At 45.0% G+C, this 15,539-nt stretch overlaps 1 protein-coding gene across 1 annotated transcript in view; it reads right to left on the bottom strand.

Annotated features, from left to right (window-relative positions):
• Pdgfrl (platelet derived growth factor receptor like) overlaps positions 1–15,539 on the bottom strand; it is a 42,477-nt gene that overhangs the window by 7,660 nt on the left and 19,278 nt on the right. Inside the window, exon 3 of the mRNA XM_055593612.1 lies at positions 5,153–5,304. Within this exon, the coding sequence (XP_055449587.1) occupies positions 5,153–5,304 (152 nt within the window). The remainder of the gene's footprint in view (positions 1–5,152; positions 5,305–15,539) is intronic.

Here is a 15,539-nt window from a genome sequence, read left to right as displayed (position 1 = left end):
TAATCACATAACACTCATTAAACGGTTTCCTGTGTTTCCCTTGCAGTGTCTGAAGCAAGCAATTATTCTTGGCTTTCTCTTTCACCAGCCTTCCATGTCAGCATTGTATAATAACTTAGGTTGGGCACAGGATTCCTGGAAACAACATCAAGGGTCTTCAGGGGCAGGAGTTCTTTTGTTCCAAGGACCAAGTTCAGGATCACGGAAATGTTTCTTTGGGAAAGACTGTGTCATAGCTCAAAATGTCTCCATTACTGCCAGGCTCCATACTAACCAGACTGGCTGATTTTGTCAGTTTGTAAATTGACTTCACACTTTGGCCAGGGGTGCATTTCTGATGTGTCCAATATTCCTGTTCAGACAGAAAATTTATGTAGCCTTGGGTGTATTAATTTCTTTGTGCTTTAAAACCCTCATTTGTAAAGAATAGCTAATATTGAAGACATCCTTTGAGTGACTGAGAGTGTGGCTCAGCGGTAGGGCGCTTGCCTGGATATAGAAGACCTTCATTTAGTCCCCACCACTGCAAGAAAATAAAGATTTTTAAGAAGAAAGAGTTAACAGAATTTTATAATTGTAAGATTATAGAGGCAACTTTTGTTGTAAGGTTTGTAGAGTCTGTCCCACTTAGCGCAGGCAATAGAACTGGCGAACAACTTGAATTTCAGAATGAAAAAAAAAAATAGTCTTATTTCCTGATGTACAATATATGCTTTGGAATAAATGAATATTTCAGTTGAGGTATGCTCAATGGCAGAGAACTTGCCTAACATGTGAAAGGTCCTGAGTCCAATACTCAATATCATGTGTAAAACACACAAACACACACCCCCTTCTCCACCCTTTCTCACAGCAGTAACTTCCATCTTTAAAAAAGTGTTCTGAGATCCCTTTAAAAATAATAGATTATACTATGTGTAATGTAGCTACAAATGTGCTTGTATCCACTCATGTACCATGTTGCTTTATAAACAAAACATAGAGTTTTATAATTTTTGAAAGCCAAAGATAATAGCCTACAAACTAAAATGCAAATTACAGCACATTCACTATCTAGTCAAGTACTTATTAATGTGATCTCCCCACATATGAAAATGATTGCATAAGTATTTCCCTTTCCACTGGAACAGTGTTCCCCTTGTCCAGGTGCTGGTTATACATGCCTGCTCCTTGAAGGACAGTTTATTGAGCTATATAGTTAAGATCTGAATTTTCTCTTTATGTATGTTATGCTTCACTGCTGGGGAGGTGGAGAGGTGAGGAGGAAGAGAGAGAGAGAAGAAGAGGAGAACATGAACCTGCCTCCTGGATAAGAGGAGATAAATGTGGCAGTTACTCACTCAAGCATTACACAGATTCACAATAGGCAGTCCCCAAAAGAAATTTCTCACTGTTTTCTATCAAATTCTAGCAAACACATAAACATAACGCGCGGCAGATGCTTCTCCATGTGGGTAGCCGAGAAGCATATGTTCTGAAGGACTCCTGAGCCAACAGCAGGAGCCTCAGCTTCTGCAGAAGTTTTCCAAAGCCACCCACACTTGAAAAGACAAAATGCCAAACCCTGTGCTAAAAGTCTAGTTGGACTGAGGATGTGTTGAGTAAAACCACAAAATGGTGTCACCTCTGTGTCTGTCTCTGTCTCTCTCTCATTCTCTCTCCCCATTCCTTCCTTTTCCTTCTTTATTTTTTTGACAGGTTCTTATGTAAGCCCAGGCTGGTTCTAGAACTCACTATGATGCTGAATTTCTGATCAGCCCACATTTTCTTCCTGAGAGCTGGGATAAAAGGCCTGTATTATCACACATGGCTTTACTCTCACACATGGCTTTAGATGCTGCTGGGGCAGAGCAGAACCCACACCTTTGTACATGCTAGGCAAACACTTTACCAACTGACCTATATCCCTAGACCTGACTTAAGTTTCCTAACAGTTGAAACCAACATGTTTTAGCCTTCTTTTGATTCACTGGAGAACTTTTGGAAGAAAGAGAAAACATGAACATGACTCACAGAGTACCCACAGACCCTAACCTATCAACCCATGGTAGCTCCAGTAAGGGCTTCTGATCAAAAACTCATGCTTTCAGAAGACACAGTCAAGCTACTCTTGGGAAAGAGTCTTATTATTTTTTTGAGACTCACAAAGAGGTGTTCCAGCCCTGCCCCCCCCCAAAAAAGCACTTTCTCCCACAGTATGAAGATATACATCTCTGCCACTCTGCAGCCATGCATTTAGTGTGTTTCTTAAAAACAACAACAAACAAACAAAAAACAGTTGTGTGTATCTCACTTCCTCTCAAGTTTCAAGAAAGTAAAACGAAAGGTCACTTTATCTTTAAAACACTGGTGTGTGGCTGTTTAATGTGAATGAAATGTGCTCAGCAGATTCTGACTCCACGGTAGGTGAGGCCACCCTGATGGGTCCCGAGTGACCTCAGTCACAGTGGGAGGTGGAGCCGGTGTAAGCATCTTGTGGGCCTGAGATGGAGAGTCAGCATTGCAAAGGCTACAGCTCCAGAAAGGAGCGATCACAGAAGGCCACCTCCCCTCCCCAGCCCAGGGTCTCTGCTGGCCCATTCTGTTAGGTTTGAGATGTGACACAGACTGTCCTGAAGAGCCAGCCCAGTGCTGAGGGCTGGGGCCTAGCTTGTTCTACCCTGCAGAAGGACAGGGGGGTCTCCAAGAAATTCTCTCTAGGTTCCCAGGAAGCCTCTGCAGCATTAGGGACAGGGTCACACCTCTCCAGAAGGGAAAGTTCACTTCTAGGCTTTTCTTTTTTGGCCAGGCTTCAGATTCCAGGAGCCCTGGCTTACCGCTTATTTCAGTGGTGGCTAAGCCATCTTAATACGAATATGACTGTCTGGGACTCTGATTTGGCTCCCGCCTTGTGTGGTACCACATACCTCAGTGTTTTGGGGGGTTCCTTGGCCTCAAAGAACCAAGAAGGGCATTGCCTGCCAGCAGCCCACTTAGCAGAAATCACCGAGTACCAGCTTGCTGCGACACCAACGAGCTTAACACTTGACCATAGAGCATAGAGCGGCTCCTTCTGGGAAGCGTGTCCAGTGACACCAATAGCCAGAGCAGTAGGCGGGTTCCTTACAGCCCCTGCACAACACTCCCTGGGTACACTGAAGGCCATGGACCTTTTCTCCTGAGAGTGTGGGACCCAAGGGTGTGGGCAGCAAAGGTGATTGGAACAGCCCAGGGTCATGGGGCCATGGTTGGGAGGGGAACAAGGAAGCCACCCACCTTCTTGGCCAGTCCCCTTTGCTCACAGGGCATATGGGGCCCGAGGCAAGGACAAGCTCTTTGCAATTGCTGCACAGGGCTCTAAGTACCATTGAGTAAGGACAGCTGATGAGTAGGAAGAGAAATACACGGGTGATGCTAGCAGGATGGCCCAGTCCTCCCTACAGGTCTTGAGATATCATCTGCACATTTCACAAAAGCACCCACTTCCTTATTTTCCTCACACCTGGTTGGAAAACATTGCTGTCAGTCATGCTTCACGGGCGGGAGGCGGGGGGAAGGTTATGAGCATGTACACTGAAGCACTCATTTGACCCTTGGGTCTCTGTAGGGAGGGGCTGAGGCTCAGATGTGACCTGTGAGGAGACGGCATGGCCAACCGTCTCAGGATAATATGTTCCCAGGATGTGGCCACCCGAGCTCATCAGAGGCCCACCAAAGTGGGGTGGTTTCTGGAAAGAATCTTCAGCTTGCAATTTGAATATGAAGCCCTTCCTTATCTAGAATAATGAGCTGTTATTCATCTTACCAGTTTGCCCTTCTCACGCTTTGCCATAGGGCATGACACGAAGGACACACAGATAATTCTGTGTAGCATAGCCCAAGATGGAAAATTTTATGGGATGTCCCATGAAAACCCATTAGAGATTCTCTGACAACTGCAACTATGCTGGAGAGTGTCTCTCTGTCCACCAATCAGACCATCTACTGTTTTGGTCAAGGAAGGGTTCAAGGCATGATAGCATTGGATTGTGGGTCAGAAAAATGAGTTTGACTCTTTAATATGCTACCACAAGCCCCAGATCATTAGTAGAGTCATCTTGTCCTTTTAAGTCTTGGCATGCATATCATTTCTAAAACAAAGGTAATAAAATAGCATTAACTCCTTTCTTAGGATGTCATAGGAGGCAAACGAGATACCTGTATTGGAGAATTAGCATCTTCTTGCCATGGAGAAGGTATTTGACAGGAAGGATAAAATATATGAGCTGTTGCTAATGCATTGGATAATGGCTGGGGTATAAGATCACTGGCTCATAGGTATAATACAGTACAGACCTGCAGGCAGATTGACTCAGGATTCAGACAAATCTATGAGAGCCTTTGCTCAGACACTAACAAGGGGTTCTGACTTCTCCTGAGAGGCACTGTATAATACAAGCACCAGAAAATAAAGTTTGCAAGCTTCCTAAAAGTTGTTCCAGACCTTTGAACCTTACTGAAGAACCTCCTTCCCCAATGCTGGAGCTTTCTGAGGTCCAAAGTGGAAGAAGGCTGGGAGTCAGTCTGCAACAATGAATCCAGGCCATTACAAGAGAGGAGGTTCTCTCCACTGTAACCCATAGATTTCCCTGCACCTCTTAGGATCTCAGATGATGAGATAGAAGCTACAAAGATTAGATGCTCCAGAAATCTTGCTCTGGGGCCCCAGCTTCTGGACCTCATAAGAACAAATCTTGAGGGAGCCTTTAGCAACCAGAGAGAGCTGATCATAAACTTAAGTAGAGTGATGAGCAGCCAACAGCAGCAGTGAGCCACGGAACTCCGTCACGATGGAAACATTCCTTCCTGTGCAGCCCACTATGAGAACATTTCCGGCCCACCTGTCACAACTGAGCAGTCAAACTGAGGCAAGCGTGACTGAAGAAATGAGTGTTAAATTGTACTTCATCTTGATGTGCGATCATATTTAAGTTGCTCCATGTGTCAAGTGGCTTGCCCTATTGGGCAATGCAAGCATAGACCCTGAATCAGATACACATAAAAGCACTTATCCCTGAGCCTGAGCAATGCCGATTCCCTCTCACCCGGCTTTACTTTACTATATGCAATGGGAACCCCAGGTTGGCGGCAACTTCAGCAGTTCAAGGGGCTCTGTCGTGCACCAAACTCGTACCTGTGAAGAAGATATAGGTGGAACCCGCTCTGGCCTCATCTCTTCTGCAAATGTAGCCATTGCACAGTCGCTCCCAGCAGCTGAATTCACCGGTGTCGGCCGAGGTAGAGTTGACCAGAGTCAGTTGCCCATAGCGTTCATTCTGCTTCACACTGTCATTTCAGGAGAGATTGGGGCATCAAGGCAGGTTAGAGTCCAGCCAGGGGCCTGCCAGTCATGGGTTCTGCTTTGTTGCTTTCAGATGTGAATACCCCAGTGACCTTATGTGACTACTCAGATGGCAAAAATAATCAGAGTGTGTTTGGTGAGTGAAGGGGATAAAGGGGGAGGTGAGGTTGGCACAGAAAGAAAAGCTTTTCCTAAGAGGAAATAATAAATGACAATTATGTTTTCCATCAGAGGAAATTCTCTTTGGCCTCAAAGCTGGGGTTTCCACAAGATCTCTGGGGGCCTTAGCATGCTGTTTTATCAATTCAGCCAAAAAAGCCTGGGACTGGTGCTTGCTTTTAAAAAGAAATGGGCTGACATATCAGTCTCTGTAGTCCCCCCTGGGCCTAGCTTTTTTGGCTTTGTTGGTCTCCTTGTGGGGCTCCGGTCCCCTCCAGGTTCTTCTATCTCCCCTTTCTTCCATAAGACTCCCCACAATCTGTCCAAAGTTTAGCTGTGAGTCTCTGCATCTGCTTCAACCCCTGCTGGGTGTAGTATTTTAGAGGAGATCTGTGCATAGCAAGGCCCCAGACCCCATGGAGACAGCTTGGTCTGCATGTGGGTTCCCTAGTAAGGGGAGAAAAGACAGTCTCTAATATGAACTCAGTTGCTTGCTCCTTGATCAATTCTCCCTGGTTGGGTGACCTAGTCAGCCCACAGAGGAAGAGGATCCAGGCAGTCCTGATGGGACCCGATAGGCTAGGGTCAGACAGTAGAGGAGGAGGACTTTCCCTATCAGTGGACTAGGGGAGAGGCATAGGAGAGAAAGAGGGAGGGAGGGAGGGTGGTACTGGAAGGAGACAAGGGAGGGGGCTAAAACTGGGATACAAAGTGAACAAATTGTAAATAATAATAATAATAAAATACAAAAAAAAAGGAGAAAAAAAAAGAAATGGGCTGAAAAGCACAAAAATGTTGACAAGAGCATACAGCCTTAGCCAGTATCCCAAATCTCATATAGCAATATGTTTCAAGTTTAAGCTTAGGATCTTAGAGATATTATATGAAAGATAGAACCTGTTTTCTCTGCTAAGGTGTGCGCTCCGGGTATAGGACACAAGTCTGAAGTGTTCAAGGCCCTTAGCTTTCTAGCTTTTGGTCTGGCCTCATCCGACTATTTCTGTTTTTATTTTTATTTTCTCTCCTGTGCTTTTATCTAGGTGATTGATAAGAAGATCGGAAAGTTCCCAATTTCTTCCTGAAGTAAAAAGAGCCGTTATTATTTATCAGCAGCATCAGCCAGTTGTTCTGATAACTGCATCGTGACAAAAACCAGAAGCATGGTCATTAGAACGGATGTTCCCCTGTGGCTTAGGAGCCCCGGCCTGTGGGCTTTTAAATGGTTTTAATCCAAGCACCCATCTCAGATATCCAAATGCTTCAGTCCTCTGGGATTCACATAGTTTTCTGATGGAGTGGAGAGCCTCTTTTTTCATCTTGCAACAGTATCAGCATGAGCACAACTTTAAATTTAGCACATACAAAATATCTGGGTGTTGGGTCCTAAACACAGCCCTGCTCTGGCTCCCTGTTGGATGGCTTATTGCGCCCACCAGGCCTGCAAGAGGGGACTGTACACTCCCACTCCTTCGCCCCTCTCCTTTAAACTGGACGGAAATCTCTCCTCCCTCAGGAAGCTTCTAATTACAATAGACTCTCAGGAATCTCCCCCACTTTCTCCTGATGAAGTAGTTGGCCCCCTTATTTTTCTGCCCCTCTGATACCCCTGGCTTCCTGTTATTATTACACTGGATGCTGACAAGGAAAGGGACAGTGCTGTATTTGTTTCATATTCTCAGAGGGGAAAAAAATCTGTGCATAGTACACTGTGGATTCTCGAAACACAAGTGAATTGATGCTGAAGGGACATACAGCATTAGCAATGAAAAGTGCCAAAAAGCAGGCACTCAGCTTCATATTTCGCAGATAGTTTAGATACACAATGTCGAGAAAGGCCCACTTACTACAGGGTTACACCCCAGTTCATGAGATTGGAACCCCTAAGCAGTAAGAACCAGTTGGGTCTCTCTTTTCTGGTCATTGGTGCCGTGGAATGAGGAGAATTAAACCTCCATCCCCTTCCTCTGTCATTTTTATGGCTTCCTAGACATGGGGAAAATGGCTTTGCCCCATTGCGTTCTGCCACCAAGGCGAGTCATTATGACCGCTAAGATGTGCCACCGTTAGACCAAAGCAATGGGGCTCCAAACTGTCACGAGCTCAAAGTTAAAAAGATATGAGCCAAAACAATAATCCTATTTATTGTTAGAGTAACAAACTCAATGGCAGATTAGTAAAGTCACATCCCGAGACACACAGCAGGTGACCAGCTAAACACGCCATGTAGCTGTGTACTTAGCATGGGGTAATTAGATAATAAAATGCGCATAAAGCATTTCATGCAATGCTTCATTACATTAGGTGTATTATTTCAATTCTTTCTAATGACACATAATTGTAGGTTCAGACTAGCTGTTGTGAATCCTGCCACAGCAACCACGAACACGACACACCCAACACCGGAGAGCGTTAGCGCAGCAAATAAAAACCTGTGGACTTCAAGGAAATAGCATTCTGATTCAAGAGTGGAAACTAATGACCGTGAAAACACCCAGGAATAGCTGACCAAGTTCTCATGACAAAAAGTGAAATTCTCAAAGGGTGGGCTGAAGAGGACGAGGGCAGCCTTGAACAGGCGGTGAGAAGCTTGCACAGCTGGAAAAGGAGGGGCGGGAGGGGCCTTTTGGGAACAGGCAGTTCTCTGTGCTTGCTGGGAGAACTGAGCACCACACCGGGACCGCCCAAGGCGTACTCTGCCGAATTCACTGTGGTGACCCGAGCACCTAGTGGGTAGAGAAAGAGTGCAACAGTATGGGAGATGGCATCCACTGTTTGCAGAATGAGACCGGAGAGAGGAGTCACAGACACAGAGAGCAGTGACATGGTGCAAGGTGGGAACCGACCTCACTCTGGGGAATGGGACCAGCACCCATCTTTAGGGCAGGAGCAGACAGTACCAGAATGGGAGGTGTAGAGAGAGAGAATCTGAGACATTGCTGAGGTACTACAAGGAAAGAGGTGCCTAGGAATGGGCACTAGAGGGTGTGGGAACCTGTGAGACAGGCAGGGATTTGCAACTGATTGGATAAAAGCCGTAGAATGGGATGTATCGGGAATGACCTCACGACTTAGATCTCGGTGTCAGAAGGGATAGAAAAATTTGTGATTGAAACAATTGAGGAAGATATCCCAACAGGGTGAGATCTCTTTAAGAGAGACTGTTAAGCATAAACACACAGGCAATTTCATTTCGCAGTATGAAAGTCTTGGGCAACCATCAAAAGATTGGTTTTAGGGGCTGGTAAGATGGGTTAGGGCACTTGTTTCTGTTGCAGAAGGCCCAGTTTCAGTTCCCAGCACCTACATGGTGGCTCATAAGCACCTGTACTCCAGCTACAGGGTATCCAATGCCCTCTTCTGACTTCCATAGGCACCAAGCACACATACATGCAGGCAAAACACCTGTACACATAAAATAAGGACAGCTAAAAAAAGAGAGAAAAAAAGAAAGAAAGAAAAGAGGATTAATTTCAGAGGTTAAAAAAATGGCAAAAGGAAAAGAAAATGGAGGTTGAGGTCTCCTTAGGAGACCTGGACACATGAAGTCTGCAGAGCTTACAACCAGCTAAAACACCACACACCTTTTGTGGGTCCAGCACTTGTTGCAGGGCAGTGGCAGAAAGGGTAAGAGGTCATTCCTACCAGGGAACTAAAGCCTATCACTGGAGGATAACTCAGCCGCCACCATGATCGGCGTGCTGTATCTTTAGCAGACTGGGGGCGGAAGGAAGGAAATGCCCTGGAAAACATTTCTGCATATTTCCACCCCCTCTTCTATGCAAACCTCATAAAACAGGAAACGAATTACTCAAAAGGATTACAGTTCAAATGGTTGGATTTAAAATGTCCATTTGTACTAGTGGTCTTGCATAGCCTAAGCAACGGGCTGCCCAGAGATTTAAAATATGGCCAGATCTGCTGGGTGCTGAGCATGTCCCATGAGGTGGGGAAAAGCACATTTGGAGTCCTGTGGAGCCACTGTCTAAGTGGCTTCAACCAAAGGCCCTTCTTTTCTCTTGTAACCACTAAACAACTCTGGTGGAGTGGGAAGAAGTGAGGGATGGGAGGTGGGAGTTAAGAACAATTGTCACAGCAAAGGTACCATTGAAAGCTGGAATAAGAGCATCACAATGAACTTGGTTTGATCAGCTCTGAGCATCCTAACACATCAGCTTATTTCAGGTTTTTTTTTTTTCGTTTTTCTTTCAGACTGATACTTCTGACCTAGAGAATCATGGAAAAGGCCAGGATTCAGGGAGCACTAGTTCAAGGTTTTCGAGACAGGATTTCTCTATGTATCCCTGGCTGTCCTGGACTTGTCCCAGGCTGGCCTCAAACTCACAGAGACCCTTTTGCCTCTGCCTCCCCTCATGCTGGGAATACAAGTGTGTACCACCATGCCCAGCTAATATGAGTATGTGTATGTGTGTTTCTGTTCCTGTGAGTAGAAGTCTGAAACATCCTATATTTGGCCTAGCTTACTCTTAGAGTGCCCCAAGGCTTGGACGTGGGCACAAACAAAGGAGTTGGCACCTCCCAGAAACAGGAACCAGGGTGCCTCTAACCTAAGGCAAGTGACCAGGTAACAATGGTGAGTCCTGTCCTCTACAAGTCACAGGCAAAGAGTAAATCGTGCTTTATAACATAATCATCCGTTGGTTCCATATGTACTTATGCCTGTTGGAGACTCCAGAGTGGACATGATGCGGAGAGTCTAGAGAATTTCTTCGCTGAACGTCTGTACAGTGACTGCCAAGGGGGTTTACAGAAAGATAGCCAGAAAGAGTCTCAAGATCTGAGGAGGTCTTCGGAGCAGGGACATATGCTAACTGGCCTAAGCCAGGCATTTAAAGAAGGAAATGTCCTGACAGGAGAAAAAAGATGAGTGCCTGACAGAGAGAAACAAGACTGACACACGAATGGATACTTTGTGGAAAAGGCCATGCCCTGAGAAACTATCATGAGCTCTGAAGCCACACTGACCAGATTCAAAGTCCTACCCTGAAGGGACTTGAGGACCTCGGAGTTAGAGTTCTCTCCTTCCCCACGCTGTCGAGAGCCACCCCTGCCTATCTGTAGTGAGAACAGTCATTAATAGCTAACCCTTCTGGCATGCCGGGCGTTGCACTATGTTCTTCAGATGAGTCTCAGACAGCGCAGTCTCAGCTCAGAGGACAACACTGAGCATTTTAGATGGCACCATCATGAGGCCCCAGGCTCCTTTTAATCCTCATAGCCACGTTAGCGTGAAGGGGCTAATACTTCCTTTTACAGAAGAGAACCCTGAAACTTGGAGAACCAGCCCCTCCCAAGTCCTCAGCTGGCTCTTCTTGTCTCACTTAGTGTCTGTCACACAGACTTGATCATAAATGCTCATAAGGGAAAGGCATGGATTCCATCCTACCAAAACAAATCAAACTGATGCAAATCTGATCAAGAAACAGCGCCTTTAACTCGCTTGTATAACCTGCTAAACATGGCCACCCCACTCCACAAACCCACACAGCCACACACGGCAAACAAAAACGTGCATGGTATGATGAAATCAGCTTATTAGTGGAAATCAAGTAAAGAAAAGCAAGACCCCCTGTTCCGCTGAAGTCCACACTAAACCGTGTAGAAGCTGATGGGAGGCAATTGAACCACAGGAGGAGGACTATGACAGTGCTCCAAGTACATGGTCACCATTTCTCTGACCCACGAGACGGTGACTGATAGGTTATTTCTGCTGATGAAATGAGCCAATTCAAGCCAAATTAGAGTATATAAGTACAGATTTGCTGGGGGGTGGTTCTTGGGAAGGTTCACTAGTCCCAAGGAATGGGGCCCAGGGAAGACGTAATGCAGTGGGAGACAGAAGAGCAAGGGGGGTGAGGGCAGAGAGAGAAAGCTGGTGTGCACAGAAAGAGAGGGGAAGAGAAGAGATGAAAGGAGAGGGAGGGAGAGAGGGAGAGAGAGGGAGAGAGAGGGAGAGAGAGAGAGAGAGAGAGAGAGAGAGAGAGAGAGAACTAAATTGTCTAGATTATATAGGGAAGAGCTTCTGGAGGAGAGGGAATCCTAGTACCTGGGCTGAAAAGCTCAGGACAGAGAGTGGGGTATGCTAGCCATGCCCTGTAACAAGCAGGGACTGAGAGGTTCTGGGAGAGTCTGGGGGCCAGGTTTGCTTTAAATGGGCACCTGGGTCTGAATCCCAACAGTGATGATTAAACCAACAAGAATAAAACTTGAGGAGTATTTGGTGGGTGTGTACTCTGTTAAGTCCTCTACCTCCCCTGTGAGGCAAACACTGCTGTTAGCTCTGTCGTAGGTGAACAACCCAAGGCCAGAGTGGTTAGCTTATTCTGGAGTAGCTGGAGCCTCAAGACAGTAGGAAGGACCATTTACATAAACCCAGCCTTTCAGCCTTGGACACTATTTTTAAGATGACATAAAATCAAAATCAAAAGATGCAATTAAACATCTGCTTTCAACATTCACATCAAGAATTAATTGGCTGCTTTCTACCAAATGCAAGGAGCTGTGCCAAGTATCAGAGGAGATAAAAACTCGTGTGCTTGCTAGTCTGCAATTCGGGCATTTGCAGAGGGACTGTGTTTACTCTAAGTCTCCATTTAAGAATGTGTCAGAAAATAATTACTCTGTGATCTGCTGGGAATGGTTTTATATGGACGGAGCTTAAAATCTTGGAAACGGACAGCTGCAGAAAACATGTTGAAGCTGTCTGCCACAGTTACTTTTTTTTTTTTTTTAAGGAAGAAAGAAGTTAATAAGTATGAAAACTCCTAGAAAACCAAATATGCAAACTAAGAAACTTCGAAGTAAACACAGTTGTGTGTGTGTGTGTGTGTGTGTGTGTGTTTTCCTGAGGCAGAGTTTCTCTGTGTAGGCTAGCCATCCTGGAACTCCCTCTGTAGACAAGGCTGACCTCACACTCACGAGATCCTCCTGCCTCTGCCTCCGAGTGTTGGGATCAAAGGTGTGTGCCACCACTGAAAGCAGGTTGGAAAAGGGCTGGTAAAGAGCTTAGCTGGCAAACTCAAGGGCCAGGAGCTCATCCCCAGAATCCATGTTGACAAAACAAACAAACAAACAACAAAGCCAGCTGTGATAGCAGGTGATGCTTACAATCCCAGCAGCAGGAAGGTGAAGGCAGAAGGACAGACAGACTGATCACTGGGTGATCAACATTGGTGAGGTAAGAGATTCTTAAAAAACAAACAAACAAACAAACAAACAAAAAAAAAAAAACAAGGTGGATAGCTCCTAAAACCCACCATCGAAGGTAGCCCTCTGGCTTACACACACACACACATGCACTTACTCACACACATTCATACTTTCTTACACTCGCACGTTCCCACTCTGTAAGAAACTTACATACACACTCACTCATCAACAGTCATTCACGCTTTTACATTCTTCTCACATTCTCATTCCTCTCACACATTCATACTCCCCCACACTCACATTCTCTCACACACGTGAAATCAGATTGAAATATTACAAACTATTTTTTTGGTAATCACCTATTATCTATGATGATAAAAACTAATCAATCTGTCAATAATCTATCCATCCATCCATCCATCAGCTATCTCTGTGTCTGAGTACTCTCCAGTGGACAATTCCAAACTGTTGCTGTGTAACTACAATATTTCTACTCCAACAATGGGCTATGGCAATGTGTGTGAAATATGGCATCTGCTGCAGTAATTTATGCTCGAGTCTGTTATTCAGAAATTACACTAGGGACAATGTGTGTGACATTTCTTCAGATCTGCAGCCTCTCTGTCTGTCTGTTGCTCTTGAGTTCTTTCTATGGCACTGATCTGACCTTGAGCACTATTCCAGGATTTTCACCTGAGACTCTGATAGCCTGCTTTATCACTGTTCTCTTGGCCTCTCTATCCAGCACATGCTCTGTTAACACAAAGTAACACAAACTCAGGCCTCCTGGAATATCTTTAAAACGTGTGTAGCTCAACACTGTCCCCATAGGAACAGGTCAGTGCTGCCTCCAACTATTATCAGTCAAAAAAGATACAGTTCTGAAAAGGTTAGCTAAGCCTTGTGTGATATCACCTCATAACACAGAAAGGTATCCAAGATGCATAAGTTAATATGTGAGTATGAACGTTTGCATACATGCAAAAGGAAGCCTGTAAGATTCTATGCCAGAGTTAACAAGCAGATATTTGGACTCTCAGTGGCCCCTTTAATTTGCTTTTCATAGCTTTTTAGTTGATGTCTATTTATTATAGATTATCATGTATCCCAGGCTTTTATCCACTGAGAATAGCCTTGAATTTGGGATCCTCCTGCCTACTCTTGAGTGCCAGGATTCCAGCAAGGGACATAACACCTAGCTTTATACAGTGTTAGGGATGGAATTGGGGCTTTGTGAACATCAGGCAAACCTCTTTCCACTCAGTGGCATCTCCCAGCTTGTAAGTTCATAAATCAAATGAGTATGTGCTGATGTGTAATAAGAAAAACTACCACAAAAGCAGACTGAGTTAAACCTCACAAAACTGCTAGGCAGACACTCTACAGACACCTGAGCATGTGTACTTTAAATATCTGGAGGCGGCCTCACGTTACCTTTTTTAGAACGTAAATTTCCAACTGGCATGGCCAGCAGGAATTCCTCCGGGGGCATAAAAAACCCAGGGTATCATTTATGCTGGTTACAAAAATAATGCCCACTGGTTTGCAGAAAGCGATTAGTGCATCCTTGAGTTATTCTCAAGCTGCTCGGGGCTCCTGCGGACCAGAGGTTTTATCCCCAGCCTCCAAGCTCCTTAGGTACTGGCCCTTCTAGTCTCACCATGTACAATAAGCTCATGGGCATTTAGATAAACAAGAAAAAGCTCTGCTCATTATTCCAGAAAGAATAGTCCTGAGAGAGGAGTGAGACAGAAGACAATAGAGCAAGCCTCTACCACCCTTGCTAGAAAAACAAGCTCCGGATTCCTAGTGTGCAAGGCCACAGCCACAGTGAGTGTATTATGGCCAAGCTAGAACAGTGAATGCAGAATGTGGCCTAGGTCCATTTGCATACCACATAGAGGGCTCACCTTGGAACAGAGCTCCCCAAGCTCTCTTAAAAACATTTCATGCATGTGCTCACACTAATGCCACCTTGCTGGCTAATCTCCAGAACTAACATGAGAAACATGAAGGCACAGAGAGGCTTTCAGGGTATTGAAAATCAGGCTTAAAACTGGTGTATTTTTAACAATTGGTTTATTAAGTGTAGAAAATAATAGGCTCCCTATACTTTAATCATATCTACTCCATATTATTTTTTAATATATATTTTATTTATTTATTATGTATACAATGCTCTATCTGCATATACACTTGCATGCCAGAAGGAGACACTAGATCTTATTATAGATGGTTGTGAGCCACCATGTGGGTGCTGGGAATTGAACTCAGGACCTCTGGAAGAGCAGGCAGTGCTCTTAACCTCTGAGCCATCTCTCCAGCCCCCATATTATTTTTCTTGCCCTGTCTCCTCTCAAATGTACCTTCTATTTTTATGTTTTTTTTTTTTTAATCTAGATTTTACAAATGAGACAAAACAGAAGTTGGTCTTTCTAAGTCTGGCTTTCTTCACTTAACATGATTGTCTACTGTTCTATCTATTTTTCTACAAATTGCACCATGGCATCCTTCCTGAGTAACATGCTACAGTTCATGAAAATAAACTATGGTTACTGGACCAGAACTACCATATGGTTCTGCAGGGGCCACTTGTAGGAGTCAAGGTGGGCATACAGTAGATAGAGCTGCACACTCATGCCTATTGCCAAAGTAGGCAAGCTGTGGGAAACAGACTCCCTCAGCGATAGATGAGTACAATCTAGTGGCAGCCGACAGCTGTAAACTTGAGCCAGCTTAACCCCTTGTGGGTTGAACCTACTCATTTGTGAAATGGAGAGTCCAGGCCAGATAATAAATCTCCCGACTGGCTGCATATTGCGAACTCTGCCTACCTCCTTCCTCTCTCTGTCTTATTTTCAAGACCTCATCTACAGTTCAGGCATCTTTCACT

This window comes from Psammomys obesus, unplaced genomic scaffold (genome assembly GCF_907164565.1).
Source record: "Psammomys obesus unplaced genomic scaffold, mPsaObe1.curated_primary_1811, whole genome shotgun sequence".
NCBI classification, from domain to species: domain Eukaryota; kingdom Metazoa; phylum Chordata; class Mammalia; order Rodentia; family Muridae; genus Psammomys; species Psammomys obesus.
Note: the sequence above shows the minus strand (reverse complement) of the source record. Positions and strands in the feature narration are given on the sequence as shown.